Source organism: Sceloporus occidentalis, unplaced genomic scaffold (genome assembly GCF_023333645.1).
Source record: "Sceloporus occidentalis isolate IW3139 unplaced genomic scaffold, rSceOcc1.0.p SCAF_1, whole genome shotgun sequence".
Taxonomy (NCBI): Eukaryota; Metazoa; Chordata; class Lepidosauria; order Squamata; family Phrynosomatidae; genus Sceloporus; species Sceloporus occidentalis.
In genome coordinates this window covers 219,802,036-219,825,241 of record NW_028316981.1, presented here as the reverse complement: position 1 = coordinate 219,825,241, position 23,206 = coordinate 219,802,036, and the positions used below count along the sequence as shown (strand labels likewise).

General features: G+C 42.2%; 1 protein-coding gene across 26 annotated transcripts in view; it reads right to left on the bottom strand.

Annotated features, from left to right (window-relative positions):
- The window catches only part of ADGRL3 (adhesion G protein-coupled receptor L3), a 495,567-nt gene that overhangs the window by 115,660 nt on the left and 356,701 nt on the right, over nucleotides 1–23,206 (bottom strand). For 21 of the 26 annotated variants that reach the window (XM_089489004.1, XM_089489005.1, XM_089489003.1 and 18 more), the window contains 3 exons: nucleotides 23,022–23,198; nucleotides 14,569–14,778; nucleotides 11,692–11,912 (listed from right to left, as the gene is read on the bottom strand). In XM_089489004.1, the coding sequence (XP_089345130.1) occupies nucleotides 11,692–11,912; nucleotides 14,569–14,778; nucleotides 23,022–23,198 (608 nt within the window). The remainder of the gene's footprint in view (nucleotides 1–11,691; nucleotides 11,913–14,568; nucleotides 14,779–23,021; nucleotides 23,199–23,206) is intronic. The other 5 variants (XM_089488991.1, XM_089488996.1, XM_089489001.1 and 2 more) reach the window with 1 other exon arrangement.

Sequence of the window (23,206 nt, the reverse complement as noted above, 5' to 3'; positions counted from 1 at the left end):
CTTTGTGCACTAACGACCATCGACCATAGTTAAAACTGGACCTGCAATTTCCATACACAAAGGATTTGTAATTTGAACTGATATCCTCACATACTAATGGCATATATATATATCTGTACCTGGTTTCCACTGCACCAAATGCATCTGAGGAACTAGACTGAAGACTACGAAGGTTCATGCTACCAATTTCTTTCTTTCAGCCACTCTCAAAGGTGCTACAATATCTCTCTATGTACATTCTCTTTTATTATTATTCATAGTTTCATATTAATTTTTTTAAAAAAAACAATTCACTCTTAGTTTGAAAAGCTTACAAATTCCAAGTACGTAATTACTATATTTAAGAATAAGAATTTCAAAAATCCTGCTTTTTGGTTGCAATATAATATATAGGTTGAATCTCTCTTTTCCAGAATTCCAAAATCTGGAATATTTCAAAAACCTAATTTTTTTTTCATGGGTAGTGAAAAAATGGATAGTGACATCTTTGCTTTCTGGTGGTTCAATGTACACAAAGTTTATTTCATGCACAAAATTATTACAAATATTGTATAAAATTACCTTCAGGCTATGTGTATAAGGTGTAAATGAAACATAAATGAATTTTATGTTTAGACTTGGGTCCTATCTCCAAAACATCTCATTTTGTACATACAGTATAAGCAAATATTCCAAAATCCAAATTACTTCTGTTCCCAAGTATTTTGAATAAGGGAGACTGTATGGCTACCTAATTTAATATTTTGGTGCACACTGTATGTTTCCTACTACAAACCCCCAACATACTTACTATGTTAATGCTAATCGTGTTCCATGTGGCCCTCCTCTCCCTTGCTTTTTATCTTCCCTTACAGTGATCTTTTTAACTACCAATATTTTGGTTTCTCAAATTATAACTAGAAAGAATTATAAAGTTCTCTTTTATTTTCTGCAGAAAAAGTAAAAAACCCATAAACGTTTCCTAGCGTATATTAAATTTTTAATAAACAATTATTAGCTCCATTCAGCTATAAAATCTGAAGAGCTCCAACTTGTCATGCTCTTTATAAATATATAATGTTGCCCCAAATAGTATGCAACTTCTTACTTCATATGTAGATCATATGTAGTAAAATCACAATATGTGTGTGTGTGTGTTAAAATTAAATTTAGTATTTCAATAGATCCAAATAGATTCCAGTGATCTTGTTGCTCATATGATGCTGAATTTATATCCAGCAATTATATCAGACTATTTAACTTGAATAAAATAATAATATAAGATACTGGCCCAAAACAGATGTGGCCAAAAAAGCTGGCTTCTGCACGGCTTGAGGTGTGGCATTTAGATTACGCATGCCGCTAACTTGCACAGAAGCCATGCTGGGATTGCTCCTGGGCCACCTAGGGCGGCCCAAACCCAGCCCTAGAAGGAGCGGCTCTTTCCTGCTCCTTGCTGTGGTCCATTTGGGACCATAGCAGGGGTCGGCATCAGGACCACATTGTGTGGTCACCCCAGTCCCAGGGTGCTCCGATGGGAATGGCCTCTGACTGCTCCTTCCTGCCCATCTGTTCCGCCCCATTGTTTTGAAGGATACATGGATACAAGGGATTTAAACTACTTCAGAATATTAACGGGGGGGGGGGGGATCTGTTATGAGGTTAGCCAAATCATTACAGGCCTAACACTATGTAATGTGCAAACGTGTGAAAAGTTAGGTATATTCCACTCACTTTTTTCAACACATGAGCACAAGAATGCCTAGACCCAGTGCCTCATCACTTTCCTCATTTAGAAACTGAGATGTTTGAAGAGGAGAACTTCATGTTCATATGGAAAGTAATTATTTCTTGCAAAGAATATGCCCTTCTTTTCATCTCAGCTCCTGGGGTTCTGGATGAGGTGGATTATCTACATCCATTTCAGTCTGGTTATAGGCTGGAGACTGCTTTGGTCACCTTGCTAGGCAACCTACCATAGGAACTTGGACAGGGTGAATGGGTCCCTGTTGCTTCTGCTGGACCTCTCATAGAGTAATACTATTGACCATGGATTGTCTCACTGGGATGGGGTTTGGAGGTCCTATTCTATTGTGGCTCCATTCTTTCCAGGAAGGGTGATCTCAAAGGGTGGTGCTGGGGGGTTTCCTATTCGACTCCGGGGTCCTTCAGGGCTCTCTTTTGTCCTCTATTCTGTTTGACATATGCATAAAACTACTGGGGGAGGTCATCTGGAGTTTTGAGATCAGGCATTACCAGTAGGTTGATGCTATCCAGCTCTATAACTCCTTTCCACCTACTTGCAAGGAAGCTGTAATGGACTGGGTGAGAGTGAACAAACTGAATCTAAATGTAGGCAAGAGAAGAGTGCCCCTGGTCAGTCAAAAGACAGATCTGGGAATAGGGATTGTTTTAAGGTTTATATATAATTTTTAATGAATTTTAATGTTTAATATTTTATCTCAAAATTATTTAGTTATTTTTAATAATAAAAAATAATAAAACTTTATTTATATCCCACCCTCTGTCAACGATAATTGAGGTGTCTTACAAGTTAAAATGACATATAATCCCATTTTAGAAAAACTTTTATATTTTTATGTCATTTTAACTTGTAAGCCACCTCAATTGTCATTGACAGAGGGGCGGGATATAAATAAAGTTTCAATCTCTTATACCTTTTGATGCTTTTGTTTAGTTTTGAATCTGTGGCGCGGTCCAGACCAGAGCTTTGCCAGGCCACATACTAGGCTTGCATGGTGGCAGAGGAACCGCACACACTGCAACCCTAGTACGGGGCAGCGGTGTAATCATGGCAGCCTCCTATCAACACAGGGGCCACCATGATAATGTCACACACGCGCCGTATCCAGCCTGGGGTGGCGCAGGAAGGAGCTCCAAAACGGAGCTCCTTTTGGGTGCATGCATCGTCCCCACAGCAACCAAATGGCTGCGGGAATGATGCCGAAGAGAAAGGGTTTGGGCAGCCCCTTCCTCCCATGGCTCTGGCTCCCAAGGTGTCCAGGGGCATGAAGCCCCACTGACACCCCTTTTCTGTGCCACGGAAATTTTGCTGCTTCTCTGTGGTCCGGAAATACTCTGGATTGGGGGCCGCAGGGCTGCCGGTGAGGCTGCCCTGCCTCCAACCCAGAGCTAAAAGGGGCGCCACAGACCCGCTCCTTTGTCTGTACCGCACCTGTGTTAGCTGACTAGAGTACTATTATGGAAAAAAGGTGGGATAAAAATTAATGAAAACAAACAAATAAACAAATAATTTTCATATAAGTTGCTTTTCAGACCAGGAAAGTGATGATGGAGGTGCCAAGGATATGTGTTCACCTGCCTGCATGGTGAACAATGTGAGATGAGTAATGTCTGAATATAGCTTCTGCCACCTGCTTTTCATAAGGAAAATCATAGATTTGTGATGAGACCTTCCTTACATGCCTGAGGTTACCTTATATTTACCCTGCTTCTATCCTTAAGTGTATAAGGGCCAGGTTCCCTAGCGTCTTCGCCAAACCAGTTCAGTATTTTAGGTAGCATGCTTGCCTTGCTTTATAGTGTCATCTGTAATAAAAAAATAAACATAACTTTGGCCTGAAACAGATGGGCCAAAAGAAGTGGCTTCTGATCACTTTGGAGGCATGTTATTCAAATGATGAACGTCTCCAACGCAGATGGCGTGCACTTGGGCCGCTCTTTCCCATCCGTCTGCTCCAGCCCTCAATTAAATAACATTAAGTTAGACAGTATCTTCGGTAGGCTTCTTCAATGTCAGGGTGCTTACATTAACGTAACACTTGCAGGCTTATCACAGCCCCCCCCCCCCCGACTTTCTTAAGTGAACTCCCTCTCATAGTCAGGATCCCCCTCTGATTTCCAATGGCTCCCCCTCAGATCCCTAATCTGACTCACACTTTAGTTCCTCTCTCAGTCTCTCACTCCTGCCTTTTATATGTTCCAGTTCCCCCACAGCCGTCCCGAGTCAGCCTGAACCATAATTGGCTGCCAGGAAACCAGGTCTGCCTAGCAGCTCCATCACAGTATTAGATATTACGTACATACGTTGCTTGTAATTCTGGATAACAGGTTATGCGGTACAAGTGTGATGTTGGGCGAAAATAATGTAGATTTTCCTTACAGCTAGCAAATAAGCAGGAGAGAGGGATGGAAGAATGCGCTATCAAGGCCAATTTGGTGGGAAATGCTTGATACAGAGGAAGGGAGGGGCAGCTCTGGGAATGGGAACATTTTGGTTAAAAGACAAATGGGGGGCAAGTGCAGGAAAATGTCTGAATTGCTAATTGCTTTTAATATAGAACAGAATAAATCTTTATTATGGTCACAGACCAACCACAGGTGCTTTCGATATACACTGTAACTGAAAGTGTCTCAGCCCTGACAATAATGCCGGTAGTTTCTTGAATAAAGCCTTCCCTTTGGCTGAATCTTGTGTCTCTGAACTGAAGTGACAGCTGAAAGGGCAAAACTGGAGACAGCTCCTAAACCTTTAACAGCCACAAAATCAGGTAACAAGCAACACTTGTGGAAAATCATTCTTCTATATAGCCATTAAAAGAACAGAAGCGGTCTTCAATTTTCACTCTGACAACCCAAGTTTGTATCATTCGACAATGGAGGATGGGTGGATTGGAGAAAAAAATTGTGTAGTGATTTGGAGTAGAGTAGTGATATCACCCATCTTGTTTTTTCTCTGCTCTAAATTCAGCCTTTACACTACTTTGAACAATAACAAAGCAGCTGCTTTAGACCTATTGGTGTCTGTATCTGTATAAAATAAGCATCATACTTATGCATTTCTCTTTCTTAAGATTGTATAGTCTTCTAAAACATTGATTAAAATGTTAGAGAGTAAAGACCCTCAGAGAGAACTTTGAGGTAACCACTCAAGACCTATAAACAAAATATAAACACATGGCAGATTCTATAAATTCTAACAATAACATTAGTTTGGCAGTACAGTGCGCTCACACCATGCGTGGCTTCAACCTTATGCATGGGCATCAATAAAACATCAATAAAACACACGATGTGCACCGTGAGCATACACCCCATTGGTTTCAATGGGGCGCGAGCATATGCAAAATTCCGCTTATGCATGGCGACCCGGAACGGATCCCCCATGTAATCAAAGGGCCCACTATATTTGTTCTGGACAAATCCATGCTGCTCCTACTGATGTCATCAAGATATTTGCAGACTGATTTCTATGCAATCTGTTTTAACTGAGGTCAGGCTGACGTGGATCTTCTTTTGTCTTTTTTGAAGAAAGGAATAATGTTTGCTTGTCTCCAGTCCTTTGGCACCTCAGCCATTTCCCAAGATTTCTCAAAAATTATGGCAAGAGGTTCTGTAAGCCCATCAGCAAGTGTTTTCAATACTCTGGGATGCAGTTCATCTGGCCCTGCAGATGTGAATCATAAAATCATAGAGTTGGAAGAGACCGCACGGGCCATCCAGTCTAACTTCCTGCCATGCAGGAAATCCAATCAAAGCATGCCCAATAGATGGCCATCTAGCCTCTGCTTAAAGACCTCCAAGGAAGGAGACTCTACTACACTCTGAGGGAGTGTGTTCCACTGTCAAACAGCCCTTACTGTCAGGAAGTTCTTCCTAATGTTGAGGTGGAATCTCTTTTCCTGTAGCTTGCATCCATTGTTCCGGGTCCTGTTCTCTGGAGCAGCAGAAAACAAGTTTGCTCCCTCCTCAGCTGATTTAGGTTAACTAGGTGATTCCTGACTAACTCCATATCAATACTGACATGCAATCTGGAGTCCTCATTAATGTCTCTGTTGATGCATGGAAGCACACAGTCTTCTTTTGGGGAAAAACCTGAAGCAAAATAGCTATTGAACAGTTCTGTCTTTTCGCTGTTAGTATTTTGCCATTCTTTTTGAGCAAAAGTCCCACCATTTCCTTGGTCATTCTCTTGCTTCAACGATATTTGAAAAAACCCTTCTTGTTGAGAGAGTGTGGCTGGCTGCTGAACATGGCAGGCATATAACGGCAGAGTGGGGCAAGATTTCATTGCTTTTCCCAAAACTGGAGATAATTTTGATGAAATTTTAGAAACAAAATAAATTCCCCTGATGCAGAACACCAACAGGTTGGCGGATCAAGATATTTCTACATTCTACCTAGAAGCAAAAGAGCTGAAAATCCAGTTGGAGGACGGAGGCCCAGATCCAGAAATGATATAATGCTCACACAGGAACAACAAAGATAGTAGAGGAGACAATCTAATGTCTCTCCTGAGCTGCTCAAAAAACTAAGGGAGAACTTAGTAAAAGATAGGTAGAAAGATTGGGCACTAGCCCTGGAGCATGTAAACTCATAACTGTCGGTGATTACAGACTGCATCCACAGTATACAAGATACTGCAAATGTGGCCTTTGGACATGGAGCGCAACACAAATCCCGCCTGTGTCAACTTGAACGAATGAATGAATACCTATCTAACAAAATGGAGGACTGGGAAAACCAAAGCAGACGCTTCAATATTCGGGTGGAAAGGAATCGCAGAACAAGCAAAGAAAAATGACACAATATTCTTCTTACTTAACTGGCTGAACACAACCTGCTCAGATCTTCATTTACAGGCATCTGATATCAAACAAGCACACAGCATTCCCACAAGAAGCCTAAATCAAAGCTCCATACCCAGAGACATCATCATCCGCTTCACGCATCATATTAAGAAGGCTTTGGTTCTAAGGAAACTTACCGGAAATCCACGCCTCACTTTCCAAGACGCAACCTTACAAATATTCCAGGACATCTCACCTGAGACACTCCAGAGGCGCCAAAGCTTTAAACTGCGGACAGAACTTCTACAGCTGGTGGGTATTAAATATAGATGGGAATTCTCCTTCAAAGTTATTATATTCAAGGGTGACACTGTCATGTTTGCTTTGACTAAGACCCAAATGCTCAATATCTGCAAGGCTCAAAGTGCCTAGGGAGCTGGAGCAAGAAATCCTGGAAGAAGCCCCATCTCCAACACCAAGCAAGCCTACATTCAGTGCCCCAAGATGGATGACAGCTCACCATGGGTGGAACAAGCGTAGGGAAGGAACTGGAAAACCACTATTTAATACATCCACCTAACTCTATATGACTCTGGTCATTCAGGCAAAAATCTCTTTATTCTATTTGTGAGTTTGTCCCTTTTTGGCTTGTTTTTTTTCCATGGTTGTACTGATTGCCTATCATCTTCTTCACCCTCTCATGCTAGTTACTTTTCAGTTCCTGCCATCTTGGCATCTTCTTCCCCAACCTGTTTTTTTTTTAATAACTCTACTCCAGCACATCTCCATTTTGTTCTCTCTAGTGACAATTATTTATATCCAATCTCAAATGTCACAAAGCCTCTATTGACCACTTCATTCACACCCACCCCTTACTGTGATTATAGATCCACTCAACCCCTCACCCTCTGCTGTTATATTTCACTCTCTTCTCACACCTTTACTGTGCTTATAGATCTATTCAAACTCTTGGCCTCTGCTGATATATTCTCTAATTCACTCTGCTCTCCATTACATACTAAACCTTTTCATTGAGATCTAAGTCCCTATGGCGGGATACAGACGGGCAGGGGAAGATGTCTTGGAGGTGTATTCTGCTGAATACGGAGCCTCCAGACTGCCCGCCCCCGGGGCGTGGCTCAGGAGATGGGGCTTCCACATGGGGGGCAGTGAAGACGCCTCACTTGGGGCCGTTTCAGACCCAGAGTTCCCAAACCGCCGCCTCGGAGGACGCTGCAAAGAGAGAGGCAGCTTCCTCACGGGCGGCCAAAAACGGGGCTTTTTTTTTCTTTTGCCGGCTGGCGGATGCGCAGCTGCGCAGCTGCAGCGCTAAGCAGCGGCGGCAGAAAGCCTATGGGCACATTTAAAGTGCCCAAGCCCCTTTAAAACTTTTCCCCCCACTCTGCCCAAGAACAATGGTGGTCTCCTGCCAGCTGGTGATCAGCTGGTGTTGGCATCCTTGTCCGCTTCCACTTTGCCAGTGTCACCAGCATCATAGATGCCTCCTCTCCTTTGGTCCCCGCGCTCCTGCTGAATCTGCAATGCACAGCCACAGCTGTCTCCGCTGCCACTGCTGTCCCCCTGCCATCCCCCATCACCTCCCTTGTATATATGTAAATATTTACAGTTTTAGCGTTTTTTATTGTTAGGTGAAAATGGCACAGGAATGTGTGTAGGGGTTCACTTTAAACTTTCCAAACTTTCCAAGCAGCGCATGCGTACATGTTGCTCTAGGGTTAGGGTTAGGGTTAGGGGTCTTAAAATGTGCTGCAGATGTGCTGCAGCTTCCACACCTGCATGGCAGCTGACGCTGCAATTAAAGCCTGACTGCAAACTGCGCATGTTCCAGGACCCTGACTCATTATGCGACGCAGCAGACACGGAGCTTTTAAATGGGCAACTTAAATTAGCGGCTTAGCAATTCTGGCGTACCGGTGCAGCAGCTTACAGACGGAGCTGCGCAGCTGCGCATCAAACGGAAAAGAAGCAGAGAAAAGCAGCACCTTTTTAATGCCACCTCTTCCCGCTTGGGGCGTGCGGGGGGCGTGTTCATGGCGGCATTCAGGTAAGGCCCGTCTGAAGGCTCTACCTTCATGACGTCATGAATACACCCCTTTTTGCCCGTCTGTATCCCGCCTATGTCATCATACATTGATGACATTTCACCCATCCCACACTCCAGGGGAGATCACCAGAGCATGGTTAGATTGAGGTGCAGGGCATGCCCTGCGCTTCCCTCCCCTTGATCTGTTCCTGATGTTGGTTAAAGTTTTTCAGTTAAGATTGTTTGTTCAGTTAAGATTGTTTCAGTTAAGATTGTTTGTGCTAGTTATAAGGATGTGATCCTCTGAAAGTGAAACTCTGAGTCTCTTAACATATCCACCACTCAATGTGTGACTGCTGATCCTTGCTATAAGGGCTATTTGAAAGTCAGGTTTCTTTGGGGTTCTATTCTAGGAATAATGTATTTACAGCCCAATTTTTCGAACTCTGGATAGACTCAGAATTGTATCTCTAAATGTGAAGGGGCTGGGGTCTCTCTGAAATGCACCTTTGTTAATGGTTACTTGAAAAAACTTAAACCAAGCTTAGTTTTCCTACAAGAAACACATAGGAAAAGGAAAGGGACAGGAAATATTCTCTCAAGGTCTCTCTTTGCAACTCAATACACTACAGATGACTCAAAGAAGTCAAGGGGAGTGGCGATACTTTTCCCAGATTCATGGCCATTCCAGCCCAATACAATAATACGCAACCCATCTGGTAGCTTTCTAATATTGAAAGAAACTGTAGCCAACACTATCATCATTTTGGCAACCTTCTATTCTCCCAACTCTAATCCACAAGCCTTTATATGATCCTTCTTGCAAATCTTGAGGGAGATGGCAGAAAGGACGACAATTATTAGGGGAGACGTGAACAAGGTGCTTGACTATAAAATGGATAAATCGCACCATCTTTTCAAGACTAAAAGAAAGCTATCCCCAATTTCAGACCATATATCTAAAGAAGGGATGCTAGACTCGTGGAGAACACTATATCCATCAACTAGAGATTACACCTTCTATTCACACACACACACACCACACTTACTCTAGAATTAAGTACTTCCTTGTGTCACGATCCTCCCTTTCCAATGTAATTGATGTCCAGATAGAACCTGTCGTCTATTCCAACCATGCAGTGCTGAACTGGCAGTTAAACCCAGACTCACAGAAACCTTGAATTTGGAGGTTTAACCCCAGCCGTTTTACCAACGAAAAGTGCAAAACCCAGATTCAAGATGTTCCCATGAACCCGAATAATCCCAATCCCTAAAACAAAATAGGATAGCCCCGAAACTAAATCCTTCTGCCCTATAGCTCTCCTTAACTAGGATGCCAAATTATTTACTTCAATTATGGCCACCAGGATAAATGGGTTTATCTTGGGAGTACATCAATCCTGACCAGGTGGGCTTCATGCCAGATAGGCAACTGGCAGACCTGATCTGTAGGGTATTAAACATTCTGCATTATGCCAAACAATCCAAAATGCCTCTGGCCCTTCTATCTCTTAATCCCTTAAAAGCTTTCAGCTGAATGGAATAGCCGTACCTTTTTGGTATATTAAAAGAAATGTATTTTGGCCATAAATTTATTGAAATGTTGTGTCATTTTTATGATAGCTCGGAGGGAACAATTTTAGTCAATGGGTATGAGCCTATACCTTTTGCCCTTACTAGGGGAACTAGACAAGTGTGCCCACTTTCGCCTCTTTCTTTTTGTACTAATGATTGAACCCCTAGCAAACCTCATCAGATCCAAAACCAGCATAACTGGTCTCAATATTAATGGCGAACATCGTAAGATTGCTCTTTACATGGATGACATGCTAATTTTTTTGTCCAACCTAGAAACATCATTTCCCACACTTAAAGAAGTATTTGAAATGTTAGGCAAATTCTCAGGTTTCCAAAGTAACTTTGATAAATCTACCATGATGACCCTGAATACATCCCACAAATAGCAGCAACATTGGCAATCCCCCATGAACTTATATATCCATCCAGATTTTACCTGCCTAGGACAAATATGGGACAAAGTATTTAATTCTCCAAGTACTTCTAATCAAACAGCTCTCATGATCAAACTTGTTATCACAAAATTGCATCGTTCTCAATTTTAAAATCAGGTCATTAATGGCTTTATGACAACTTTGTCTGGAGTTACAGCAGCTGAATAATCTTTTCCAGATGGAAAAGACTGTTTTTGGCAAGTCTTCCAAAATACTACTCTCCAATAGTCAATGAAGATTTTCATGCTTGCCTGCATCACTGCTAAAACATCCTCCAAACGGAGCTAAACGGAAAAACAAGCCCCTGTGTCTGAAAGCCTGGAACGCTGCTGAATCGCCATGGAAATTTGACTCTCTCCTTTGCGTGCCTGAATCGCCTCACAGGGAGAGGAATTCCTCTGAACTGCAAACTTTGCATTCAGAAGAATTCCTCTCCAAAGGAATGATTCAGGCATGCAAAGGAGGGAGGCACATTTCCATGGCGATTCAGCAACGTGCCAGCCGATGCAGGCAAGTGTGAAAATCTTCAATGCTTTACAAGTAAAAGGAGATGGTTCTTTACAAGATGCTATTGCTCAAATTCTGCTGAGAATTTGAAAAAGACTCCCTTTTCTCTCAAGCGAAATAGAAGCAATGTTAACAAGTCAAAGCCAAGAGCTGAAATGGAAAAGCTGCAAAGTCAGAGACTGAATATCAAAATCAAAAGCAACTTTAAGAAAGAAGCTTTTAATCCTAAGCAGAAATCCTCCAGTCATGTTGATATCGATTTGATTCAACAATTATTTCAAATTGTCACCTTCTAGCAACCAGCTGCCTTCCTTTCCTGCACCCAGAATGCTTCTGGGCGCTACATTAGTGCAGAAATATGTTTTTTTTAAAGGAAAGAAAAAGGCAGGAGGCAAAGGGTTGGGAAGGCCCCTGTCTGGTACTTTGGGGAGGGTTGCAAGATGACCTGGAGATAGGAGGGGGTCTGAAGTGTACCAAGAAGGGGCGAGGGAGGTGGGAATGATCCATGGGGGCTTTCAAGCTCACCGATAAGGCAAGTTCATTGTACTAGTTTCACAGATTTCCCCAATGACAAGCTGGGACACAAAATGACACTCACACTTTTCCTGTGCCGTAACTTCTGTAGTCTACTGCTGCTGAAACTGCTACAATCAGAGCAGGCATGCCATAGCCAACCAAGTAGAAGTATTTTTTACGTGAACGTTCACTCTCGAAGACCTCCACCAACATGATGTACAGCTGTACTCCCTCCAGAAACATCCAGGTGAAAGCAGAAAGGAAGAAGAAGTGCAAGAGGGCAGCAAATACAGCACAGGCTATCTGGGAGAGCAAAAAGACAAAGCAAAGCAAAAAATTGGAACCTGAAATGACAAATCAAATATGATGTGTTGCAGATGCCCTAGTAGAGATTAGTGTTCAAATGACTGGACAGTGGAAAGGACCCCAGCCCTCTTTGGAGGTTGCCCTATTGTTTACTGAAGAATGAAGAGGGAGTCATGATTTCACTAAAATGGGAGGGAACTGGGGCTTGATGTGCGTGAAAAAGGAATGATTCCAATGAATGGAAGGAAAATGGGCACTCCCTTACACTATCTCCCAGATCCCACTGGTTCCCACAACTTTCAGATATAGTATATTTGGATTTAATATGTACAACATTCTTGCACTGCTAGTAATGGTCTTTGCCACCCCTTCACCTCCCAAACTATTTTTCTGGAGTTGCCTCTGTTTGTGTCTTTTATTAAGGATCTATCTACATTTTCTCGATAATTCGAGCACTGTTGGTAACGATTAGGAAGATTAGGAATGCTTTTCATATTGGACCACACAATAGTCTTTTCTGAATGACAGCATAAAACACCAATCAGTGGCATATTGTTTGGTTTTCTAGTTATTGTTTGATTTTCTGGTGTGTATTGAAATTTTCTGCACAAGTACTGAAGTCTAATGTTTCCCTTGGCAGCATTTTGCAAATTCAAGATCAAACATCATCTCTGCAGTAGCATTTTCAACTATAATATGTTTGTCTACTCATGGATCACTGCAGAAAGCTTTGCAGTATAGCAGAGTTCATTTTCCTGCCTCTCAACATGCAGGCAGCCATGATGGTCTACTAGAAAATCTCCAGATTCTCAGGCTGAACACCACATAAAATAAATGGAGAGAAGAATGAGCTTTATGCTAGCCCCCCTGTTGTTTGTAAAGATCTTAGGGTGGAGTGAATTAGATGTTAATCAGTTACGATTCTGGGACAATAATAACTGCTGTTTCATTTTTTAAAATGAAAAATACAGCACTTTTCTGGGTCACTAGCACAGAATGGTGCACAAAGATTACCTGTGAAACAGAGAGCTGAAGGAAAGAGAAACCAGGTAACATTGTATTACAAGAGCAAGATGGGGTGGGCTTGTGCTGTACACATCTCTCACTCTGTGCAAAAAAATCAGAATCAGAAGATTTCCACCTCACCGCACCTGGACAATTTATGTCTTTTTACTGTGAAAACATTTATTAAAATGTGCAATCAAAATCTACTTCCCTGCAACATAAACCCATTTGATCTAGTTTATCCCTGTAGGGCAGCAGAAAACAAGCTGTTTGTAAAGATCTTAGGGTAGAGTGAATTAGATGTTAATCAGTTACGATTCTAAAAGAGATGAGAGAGAGAGAGAGAGAGAGCGTGAGAGAGAGAGAGAGAGAGAGCGCTAACTGGAACAATAATAACTGCTGTTATTATACATAGTAGCCCAAAGGTACATCGAAAGGGCCAAGGCAACCCCTCTCAATTTTCTCTTCTCCAGCAAGATTTATCTTGTCCCTTCAGTCTTGCTTCATAGGACTTACGCTGCCTTCCTCTAAAACCCCTCTAGATGATGTATAAACAGTTCAGAATAAAGTTTTGATGAAGAAAGCAATTGTTCTGTTAATGCAGCTTATATTTCATTAGACTTTTCTTTGGCAGCTATTTCTTATTGCTCAGTCCTGTGGGGCTTGTGATGGACACACTCCCTGCCCTTTTGGGACGTAATGAGAATCCCAAGATTCTCTTTGCATCTGTTTCCCAAACTGAAGATTAAGTTTTGTGGTGCGTTAGAGAGAGTCAACAGAAGCTAAATTGGGCAATATTACCCATTGGGTAACATTACCTAGTATTTGCAGAACATGTAAACCCCTCAAATTTAAGTCTTATCTTCTAGAGGTAGAAGATAATCTTTTCCCAAGTTTAGACTCTTTTTCCTAGACAGCCGTGATTGTTCACTATTATGTGCCATTTTAGTTCTAATAAAAATATCACCCTACTGAGGCTTTTACTTTTCTTCTCATGGAACAACACAGCTCTTTATGATTTTTGCATCTTTTGGAGAATGATTTTTTTAGTGTGAAGTCAAAGGCTTTCATGGCCAGCATCCATAGTTTTTTGTGGGTTTTTCGGGCTATGTGGCTATGTTCTAGAAGAGTTTCTTCCTGACGTTTCACCAGCATCTGTGGCTGGCATCTTCAGAAGATGCTTGCCTGGAAAGGAGGGGTGTGTGTGTGTGTGTACACTGTGTGACACAGTGTGTGTGTGTGTGTGTGTGCGCACACACACACACACACACACACACACAACTCCTTTCCAGGCAAGCATTCTCTGTAGATGCCAGCCACAGATGCTGGCGAAACGTCAGGAAGAAACTCTTCTAAAACATGGCCACATAGCCTGAAAAACCCACAAAAAAACTATGAATTTTTTAGTCATTCAGAAGAGACATAATGAAACGATTTTCTCCTCCTTCTGCCCCCAATTACAGCTGAAGTTAAAAGGATAGCTCTGGAGAGCTTGAAAACTCGCTCACTACTTTGTAACGTTTTAGTAAAAGATGCTCTGTTTAACTATCATGGCCAAAAAGCTTTTGATTTTCTGGAGGACAATGATGCTTTAGTGATGGACAACAATGAAGAAAAGAACTTTTGGTATTTTTCACTGAACGGTTACCGGCTGGTCTGCCCTGTTGATTCCAATGAGGAAGAGAAGCTCTGCCACAAAGAGGCTGATACACAAGTTTTTATGGATAGTGTTTCTGTCACTCTGTAGCCCACGAAAGAAGCAGAAAGTAAAGATGCAGAAGAGGAGGCAGACAAGGGACAGGAGAATGCCGACCCAGGTAATTACATCCAGGAGCAGGTCGTGGACGGTATCACCATGCTGCAGACACAATAAAAACAGAATTAGTCAGCAGTCACATACAGCTATCCGACTCTGTGAAAACATAATATGCCTGAAACAACACACAAGCCAGTCTCTCATGGTTGGGGGGGACGGGGAAGTGCATTAACTAGGATGTAAAGAATACTTGCAAATTTTATCATCAGCTACTGTGAGATGCTTTGCATCAACATTGTGAAAAAAGATTTGAGTTTTACACAAAAAACAAACACAAAAGTCTCATATGCAAAAATGTTTAGCAAATATTATTTTTTCTTCACATTTTTTGCAAAAAGGCTCCAAAGGAAATAACAAAAAATGCAAAAATTTCATAATTTCATCCAGTACTGAGAAAGATGTCGATATTGTTGTGGTATGCATGAATGAAACAAGGAAGGATTTCAATTCCCAGTATTAACAGATCAAGAGAGTGTGGTTCTACTTTTGCCTATCTGCAATAGCACAGAGAATGTACCACAACATTCAGAATCATAGAAGTGGAAGAGACCTCAAGAGCCATCCAGTTCAACCCCATTCTGCCATGCAGGAAGACACAATCACAGCACCCCTGAGAGATGGTCATCCAGCCTATGTTTAAAAATCTCCAAAGAAGGAGACTCCACCATACTCCTCTGAGGTATTATTTGATGTCATCTGTAAATTTGTTAAGCATGCCCTGTATTCCATCATCCGAGTAATTGATAAAGATGTTGAATAGCACTGGGCCCAAAGCAGAACCCTTTGGCACCCCACTGGTCACTTCTCTCCAAGATGAAGAGGAGCTATTGCTGAGCACCAACTAATTACAAATCTATTTAACCATTGCACTGCCTAGCCCACATTTTACTAGCTCACTTGCAAGAGTATCGCGGGGGACCTTTCAAATGCCTTATTGAAGTCAAGGTATCTTACATCCATGGCATTCCCTTCATCTGCCAAGATGGTAATTTTATTTTTTTAAAAGCAGGTAATATTAGTCTGGCATGTCTTGTTTTTGAGAAACCCTTGTTGATTTTTTTGTGATTATGGCATTCCTTTGTAAATGCTCACAGACTCTTCATTTAATTAACTGCTCTAGAATCTTTTCTGGTATTGATGTCAGGCTAATTGCACAGTAATTGTTTGGGTCTTCTTTTTTCCCCCCTTTTGAAGATGGGGACGTTTGCCCTCCTTGTCTGCTGAGACTTCTGTTCTCCAGGAATTCTCAAAGAGTATTGACAGTGACTCTGAGATTACTTTTGCCTGTTCTTTTAATACCCTTGGATATAGTGCATCTGGTCCTGGAGACTTGAATTCATTGTCATTCAAGTCATACTGACTGGACTCCATCACCCTCCAAGGCAGTGTCTTCCACTGTCAAACAGCTCTTACTATCAAGAAGTTCTTCCTAATGTTCAGGTGGAACCTCTTTACCTGTAACTTGCTCAAATCCACTGCTCCATGTCCTGCTCTCTGGAGCAGCAGAAAACATGCTTGCTCCATTCTCAACATGACAACCTTTCAAATATTTAAACAGGGTTATCATATCACCTTTTAACCTTTTATTACCCAGGCGTAACATATCCAGTTCTCTAAGTTGTTCCTCATAGGGCATGGTTTCCAGACATTTCATGATTTTGGTCACCCTCCTTTGGATATGTTCCAGCTTGCCCACATCCTTTTTGAATTGCCCAGGACTTGGCAAAGCAGAATAGAGTGGCACTATTACTTTCCTAGGCGCTATACTTCTATAGATGGAGCTTAGAATCACATTGACTTTTTTAGCTGCCACATCACACTATTGACTCATGTTCAATTTGTGGTCCACGAAGACGCCTAGATCCCTTTCTCATGTGTTGTTGTCTAGGTTCCCCCCATCCTATGTCTGTGCATTTCATTTTTACTGCCAAGAGTAGTATCCAACAATTTCTCCTTGTTGATATTCATTTTGTTAGTTTTAAGGTCATTTTGAATTTTCATCCTCTCCTCTGGGATATTAGCTACTCCTCCTAATTTGATATTACCCGAAAATGTGATAAGTATTTCCTCTATTCCTTCATTCAAGTCATTGATAAAGATGTTAAACAGCACGGGTCCCAAGACAGAAACAATTTCTTCTCATGCTCTACTTCAAGCATACATAAAATGACATCTTTTACACAAGGAGAAATTAAATTCTCAGCTATAGTATAATTCTTACCACATCTAGCAATACGATAAATACATAGGAAGCTTTAAGCCCTTTTTCATTATCTTTGCAAGCTGATGACAAGAACTATGTCATAGTCTGATGTTTTGCTAACTAGTGAAAAAGTCTGCATTCTTTGTATAGCTGATCTATTTTCTTTGTAAATGCCACAAGAGTGAAGAGGGTTTTTTGGTACCATTGGATGATACTTCCCTGCAAACTACATACTGGGTCTTAGGACAGTCCTCATCTCCTACAAACAAAAATCCATACTTCATGTCTTCATCGCAGTATTTTCTTTTTTTTGCCTTTTAGAAGAACTGAAGACTGTGCTTCTCAGTGTTTTGAACTACTAAAGTGGTAAACCTGTCCTGAGAAATTCCTAGTGATTGTTCAATATTTACAGCATGTTTCAGCTTTTTTTTACTCTGCTGGTTTTCAACCACTGATCCATATACGATATTACACAAACTGAAAACTTAATTAAAAACTTAAAATGATGACAAAGAGAAGAGATGTAGAGAAGACTCAGAATAATTCACTCATTGAGGAACACCTGCCTGAGTTTCATTTATGTTATACTAAATCTCTCTCAGCCTCATAAGAAGGTGAAAGCAACCCCCCTGAACAAATCTTGCAAAATAAAACAAACAAACAAACAAACAAACAAACAAAACCCTGTGATAGACTCACCTTAGGGTTGTCATAAGTCAAAACCACTTAAAGGCGCACACGAAGAACGATAACAACAAGAAAGCAAGTCAAGATGAGAAATCCAAGGGAGTGGGTTTTCAATAAAAGACATTGACAATATTCAGTTAAAATAATGTGAGTCCCCCTGGATGCAATCACTGTATGCATTTGGGAACCTATTAAAAGTGATCCATGAATGTCATGGGAGGTCCAGAATGCTCCTCCTGGATACACTTCATAGATGAAAATAAGCATATGATTGTTTTCTGTTTCTTTAGCATACCTTTTCTCATATGAAGCATCACCCCTTTAGTACAGGCCACCATGCACGCTTTTGCCCCCTATTCAAACCTCTTTCTGGTGTGCGTTCATTCATTCATTCATTGGGATATCCTCCATGGGTTTAGAAGATAACATCTATGTTTTCCCTTTTGGCTAAAGATATACAGGAAAAATTCAGCTTATCTGACAATGGACATCGCCATGACATTAGGCTATATATAGTACCTAGTGTGACAAATGGCAGAATATATGTGAGGAGAAACGGTGGCTGTAGTAGGTGAGCCCAGGTGGCGCAGTGGTTAAATGCCTGTACTGCAGCCACTCACTCAAAACCATAAGGTTGCGAGTTAAATACCAGTGAAAGGGCTCAAGCTCGACTCAGGCTTGCATCCTTCTGAGGTCACTAAAATGATTGTTGGGGGCAATTAGCTTACAGTTGTAAACCACTTAGACACTGCTAGTTCGGTATGAAGCAGTATATAAATGAAGCTGTTTGTTTGAGTGAATGGGAAACTCATCTATTCCAGCTACTTTCCACTTGCTATCAGAATCAAGAACTCAAAACTTCTGTGCATTCAGTGAGTAATGTATGTTGAAGCAGAACAGAACATTATTGAAAGTCACCGATTCACCAATTCAGGGTTTAAGCTGAAACTGCCCATCTATCAACACAACCTATATATTGAAACCCCAACATCTCCTAGTCCACCCACTAACAAAAGGCACGAACTCTATTCATAGAATCATAGAATCGTAGAGTTGGAAGAGACCACTAGGGCCATCCAGTCCAACCCCCTGCCATGCAGGAAATCCAATTCAAAGCATCCCTGACAGATGGCCATCCAGCCTCTGTTTAAAGACCTCCAAGGAAGGAGACTCTATCACCCTCCGAGGGAGTGCATTCCACTGTCGAACAGCCCTTACTGTCAGGAAGTTCCTCCTAATGTTCAGGTGGAATCTCTTTTCCTGTAGCTTGCATCCATTGTTCCGGGTCCTGTTCTCTGGAGCAGCAGAGAACAAGCTTGCTCCCTCTTCAATATGACATCCTTTCAAATATTTAAACAGGGCTATCATATCACCTCTTAACCTTCTTTTCTCCAGGCTAAACATCCCCAGCTCCCTAAGTCGTTCCTCATAGGGCATGGTTTCCAGACCCTTCACCATTTTTGTCGCCCTCCTTTGGACACGCTCCAGTTTCTCAACATCCTTTTTGAATTGTGGTGCCCAGAACTGGACACAATATTCTAGGTGGGGCCTGACCAGAGCAGAATACAGTGGCACTATTACTTCTCTTGATCTAGACACTATACTTCTATTGATGCAGCCTAAAATAGCATTGGCCTTTTTAGCTGCCGCATCACACTGTTCACTCATGTTCAACTTGTGGTCTACTTGGACTCCTAGATCCCTTTCACACGTAGTTTCATTCAGCCAGGTGTCACCCATCCTATATTTGTGCATTTTATTTTTCCGCCCTAAGTGCAATACCTTACATTTCTCTGTGTTGAATTTCATTTTGTTAGCTATGGCCCAGCTTTCTAGTCTATTCAGGTCATTTTGAATCTTGATCCTGTCCTCTGGGGTATTAGCTATTCCCCCTAATTTGGTGTCATCTGCAAATTTGATAAGTATGCCCCCAATTCTGTCATCCAGGTCATTGATAAAGATGTTGAATAGCACTGGGCCCAGGACAGAGCCCTGTGGGACCCCACTGGTCACTTCTCTCCAGGATGAAAAGGAGCCATTGTTGAGCACCCTTTGGGTTCGGCCGGTCAACCAATTACAGATCCATTTAACAGTTCCTTTGTCTAGCCCACATTTTACAAGCTTGTTTGCAAGAATGTCATGGGAAACCTTGTCAAAGGCCTTACTGAAATCAAGATATACTATATCCACAGCATTCCCTTCATCTACCAAGCTGGTAATTTTATCAAAGAAAGAGATCAGGTTTGTCTGGCATGACTTGTTTCTCTGAAACTCATGTTGACTTTTTGTGATTATGGCATTGCCTTCTAGATGTTCACAGACTCTCTGTTTAATGATCTGCTCCAGAATCTTTCCTGGTATTGATGTCAGACTAACTGGACGATAATTGTTGGGATCCTCTTTTTTCCCCTTTTTGAAGATGGGGACAACGTTTGCCCTCCTCCAGTCAGCTGGGATCTCTCCTGTTCTCCAGGAGTTTTCAAAGATTATTGCCAATGGCTCCGATATTACATTTGCCAGTTCTTTTAATACCCTTGGATGGAGTTCATCTGGTCCCGGAGACTTAAATTCATTTAGATTAATAAGGTGTTCCTCTACTATCTCTTTACTTATTCTGTGCTGAAATTCCCCTATTCTGTCCTCTATTCCTATCTATTCTCAGTATCAGGCTATTCGAAACCTCCTACTACATTCCAAAACTCTGAAGTCCAAGGTTGAGATAGCAGCCCATCTGTGCCTTCCCAGCCCCCACCAACCAAACCTTAGTTCTAACGCAATATCTCGAACCACAATACATGATTATCACAATCCCCATAATCCCCAACACATCTGGTAGGACTACCAAGTTCTAACAGCTAGAGACTCTTGCATGTGCAATGACACAACCAAATGTTGGTTCGGTTTGTGAACGACCAGGATATCCAAGGCTGTTTAGTTTGGTTGACTTAGTGGAGGCTTGCTTGTGTGCACATTACTGTCTATTGTTCTATTTTAGTTTGGTGGCCTTGTGTCTTTTGGGTCAAGGCTGATTGTGTGTTGTTCTATTGTGTATAGCCCCAGATCCCCTTTTTGAGCATCTGGTCTCAGGGTGGTTGGGCTCAGAGGAACTGAGTCAGACTTGGTGGTGTATAGAGACACCTAAGATCATAGATTATTCCCATCTGCCTTTTAAAGGTCCCCCCCTTCATTGTTCAGTTCTTGTGCTATTTGCCTTGTTCTCTGTATATAATTTAGGCTATTAAATCCAGCATCTGATGTACTCCAGCATTCAAGAATATTGTCTCACTCCCCCACACAACTCACTTTAAAGCTCTCCTGATCAGAACTTTCAGATTATTTGCAAAAGATTTCCTGCCAACTTTTGTGAGGTGCAACCCACCCCATGCCAGAAGTCCACCTCTATGAAACTACACATTATGGTCCAGGAAGCCAAGTAGTTCCCAGTGGCACCATCTGTGGAGCCAGTTGTTCACTTCCACTATTTTTGTCTCCCTTCCTGGGCCATGCCCTTCCACTCGAAAGACAGATGAATACATGATTTTGTGAGAGCTCCAGAAGCTCCCAGGACAACCATCCTTTCATGATTTGCAGGCCTCATATTGGAGACTGCGGGGCAGTTTTGACAGAGGGTTTTTACAGTTTTGACAGAGTTGAAAGGTACAACAACCCATCTAGTCCAATACTGTCAATTCAAGAATCCACAGCTAAAATATCCCTAACAAGTAGTCATTAAAACTTTGTTTAGAGACAAGTACAGGACCTCTTGTTTAAAAACATTCAGTGGAGGAGAGTACCACCTTCTGAGGTAGTTTATTCTATTGTCCAACAGTTCATGAAATTCTTCCTAATGTTTAGTCAGATTGCCTTTCTTCTAAGTTGAATTCATTGATGCAGGTCCTGCTTTCTGGAACAGCAGAAAACAAGCTCGCTCCATCCTCCACTTCATATTACTTCAGAATTTTAAAAATGCCTACCCTATCTCCTCTCCAGGCTAAACATAGCTAGCACCCTCCAACAATTCTCACAGAGTTTGCCTTGTAGGCCCTTTACTCTCTTGGTGACCCATCCGTTTTCCAGTATCCAGTGCCCAAACCAGGATGCAGTACCTGCACTGTTGCTTTATGGAGGGCATATAACTTTGGGAGATGATACATAACAGAGACGGGCAAGTGTGAAAGGCCACACATCTGCATTAGTCCTCAGGGGACCTAGGAGTGCCACACATGCTCCTGCCAAAACAAACAAACAAACACAAAAAAACACCCTGCCCCAAATACCTCTAGGGGGAATAGGGCATTTTCACTATGTTTGGGGGCTTTATAAAAGGCATTACCTGGACCTAAACTGACCAAGGGTGCTGCAAAATGTAGCAGTAATGCATCCCACGTCCCACACTGGACATCCTAGAGCATTTCAGGGGGGAAAGTTACACCACTCCAGCCCTGCTGTTTGAGAGGAGGCGTGCCTATGAGAGAGGCACCTTTAAAAGCTGGCTCACAGACCTTTGAGCCCAGGGACATCAACCCAAATGTTTGAGAGGAGGTGTGCCTGTGAGAGAGGCACCTTTAAAAGCTGGCTCACAGATCTCTGGGCCCAGGAACACCACTCCAGCCCAGCTGTTTGAGAGGAGGTGTGCCTGTGAAAGCGGCACCTTTAAAAGCTAGCTCACAGAGCTTTGACCATTTTGCCCCAGCCCCGAGCGGAGGACAAACCCTGGAGCTCGCTTCCCTGCCTGATACCAACTATGACCAGCTGTGAGCGGTGTCGAGGGAGCATGAGGCCACGCTTCAAAAGCCTCACGGCTCTCCTCCGGACCATCTCGCCCCAGCCCCGAGCGGAGGATGAATCCTGGAGCTCGCCTCCCTGCCTGATACCAACTATGGCTAGCTGTGAGTGGCCCTGAGGGATTCCAAGGCCAGGCTTCAAAAGCCTCACGGCTCTCCTCCGGGTAATCCAGCCACCAGCCTAAGAAGGAAGACGGACCCGGAGCTCGCCTCCCACCCAGTACCAAATAGGGCCAGCTTAGACGGAGTGTGGCATTTTACTTGTTTTGCATTGTTTTAATTGTTTAATAGCTCACCCCAATATATAAGTTGGATCCAGTATATGATATGTTGCATCCCTGCTGTTAAATTTAAAATTGGATTGAAATGCACAACATGCCTAAACTATTATGAGCCTGTTGGCAGCATTCATTTATAATTGGCCCCAAAGAACATAAGGAAGTGGAATACCTGCACAGGAAAGGATTGGGTTACTCTAGTATTGAGAAATGTTAATAGCCAGTCAGAATAGCCTTCACTTTATAAACACAGATGCTATTTGTCCTCACAATAACCAGAACCTACTGCTGAAGGATCCATCCATTCTTCCCTCTGTATATTGTAATTCTTACCTTCACTTCTACGTGAGCCATCAGGACAGCAAAGTTGGTTAGGTGGTTACAGGAACATGTTGTGTGTGTCTTGTTTGTTGTTAGCAGCCGACATCCTTGAGTTGACCAATATCCTGTCATTGTGCGTTTAGAATAGCTCCAGAATGAACAATTTGGGTTGAAATTTTCCTCTGACTGCTATAAAT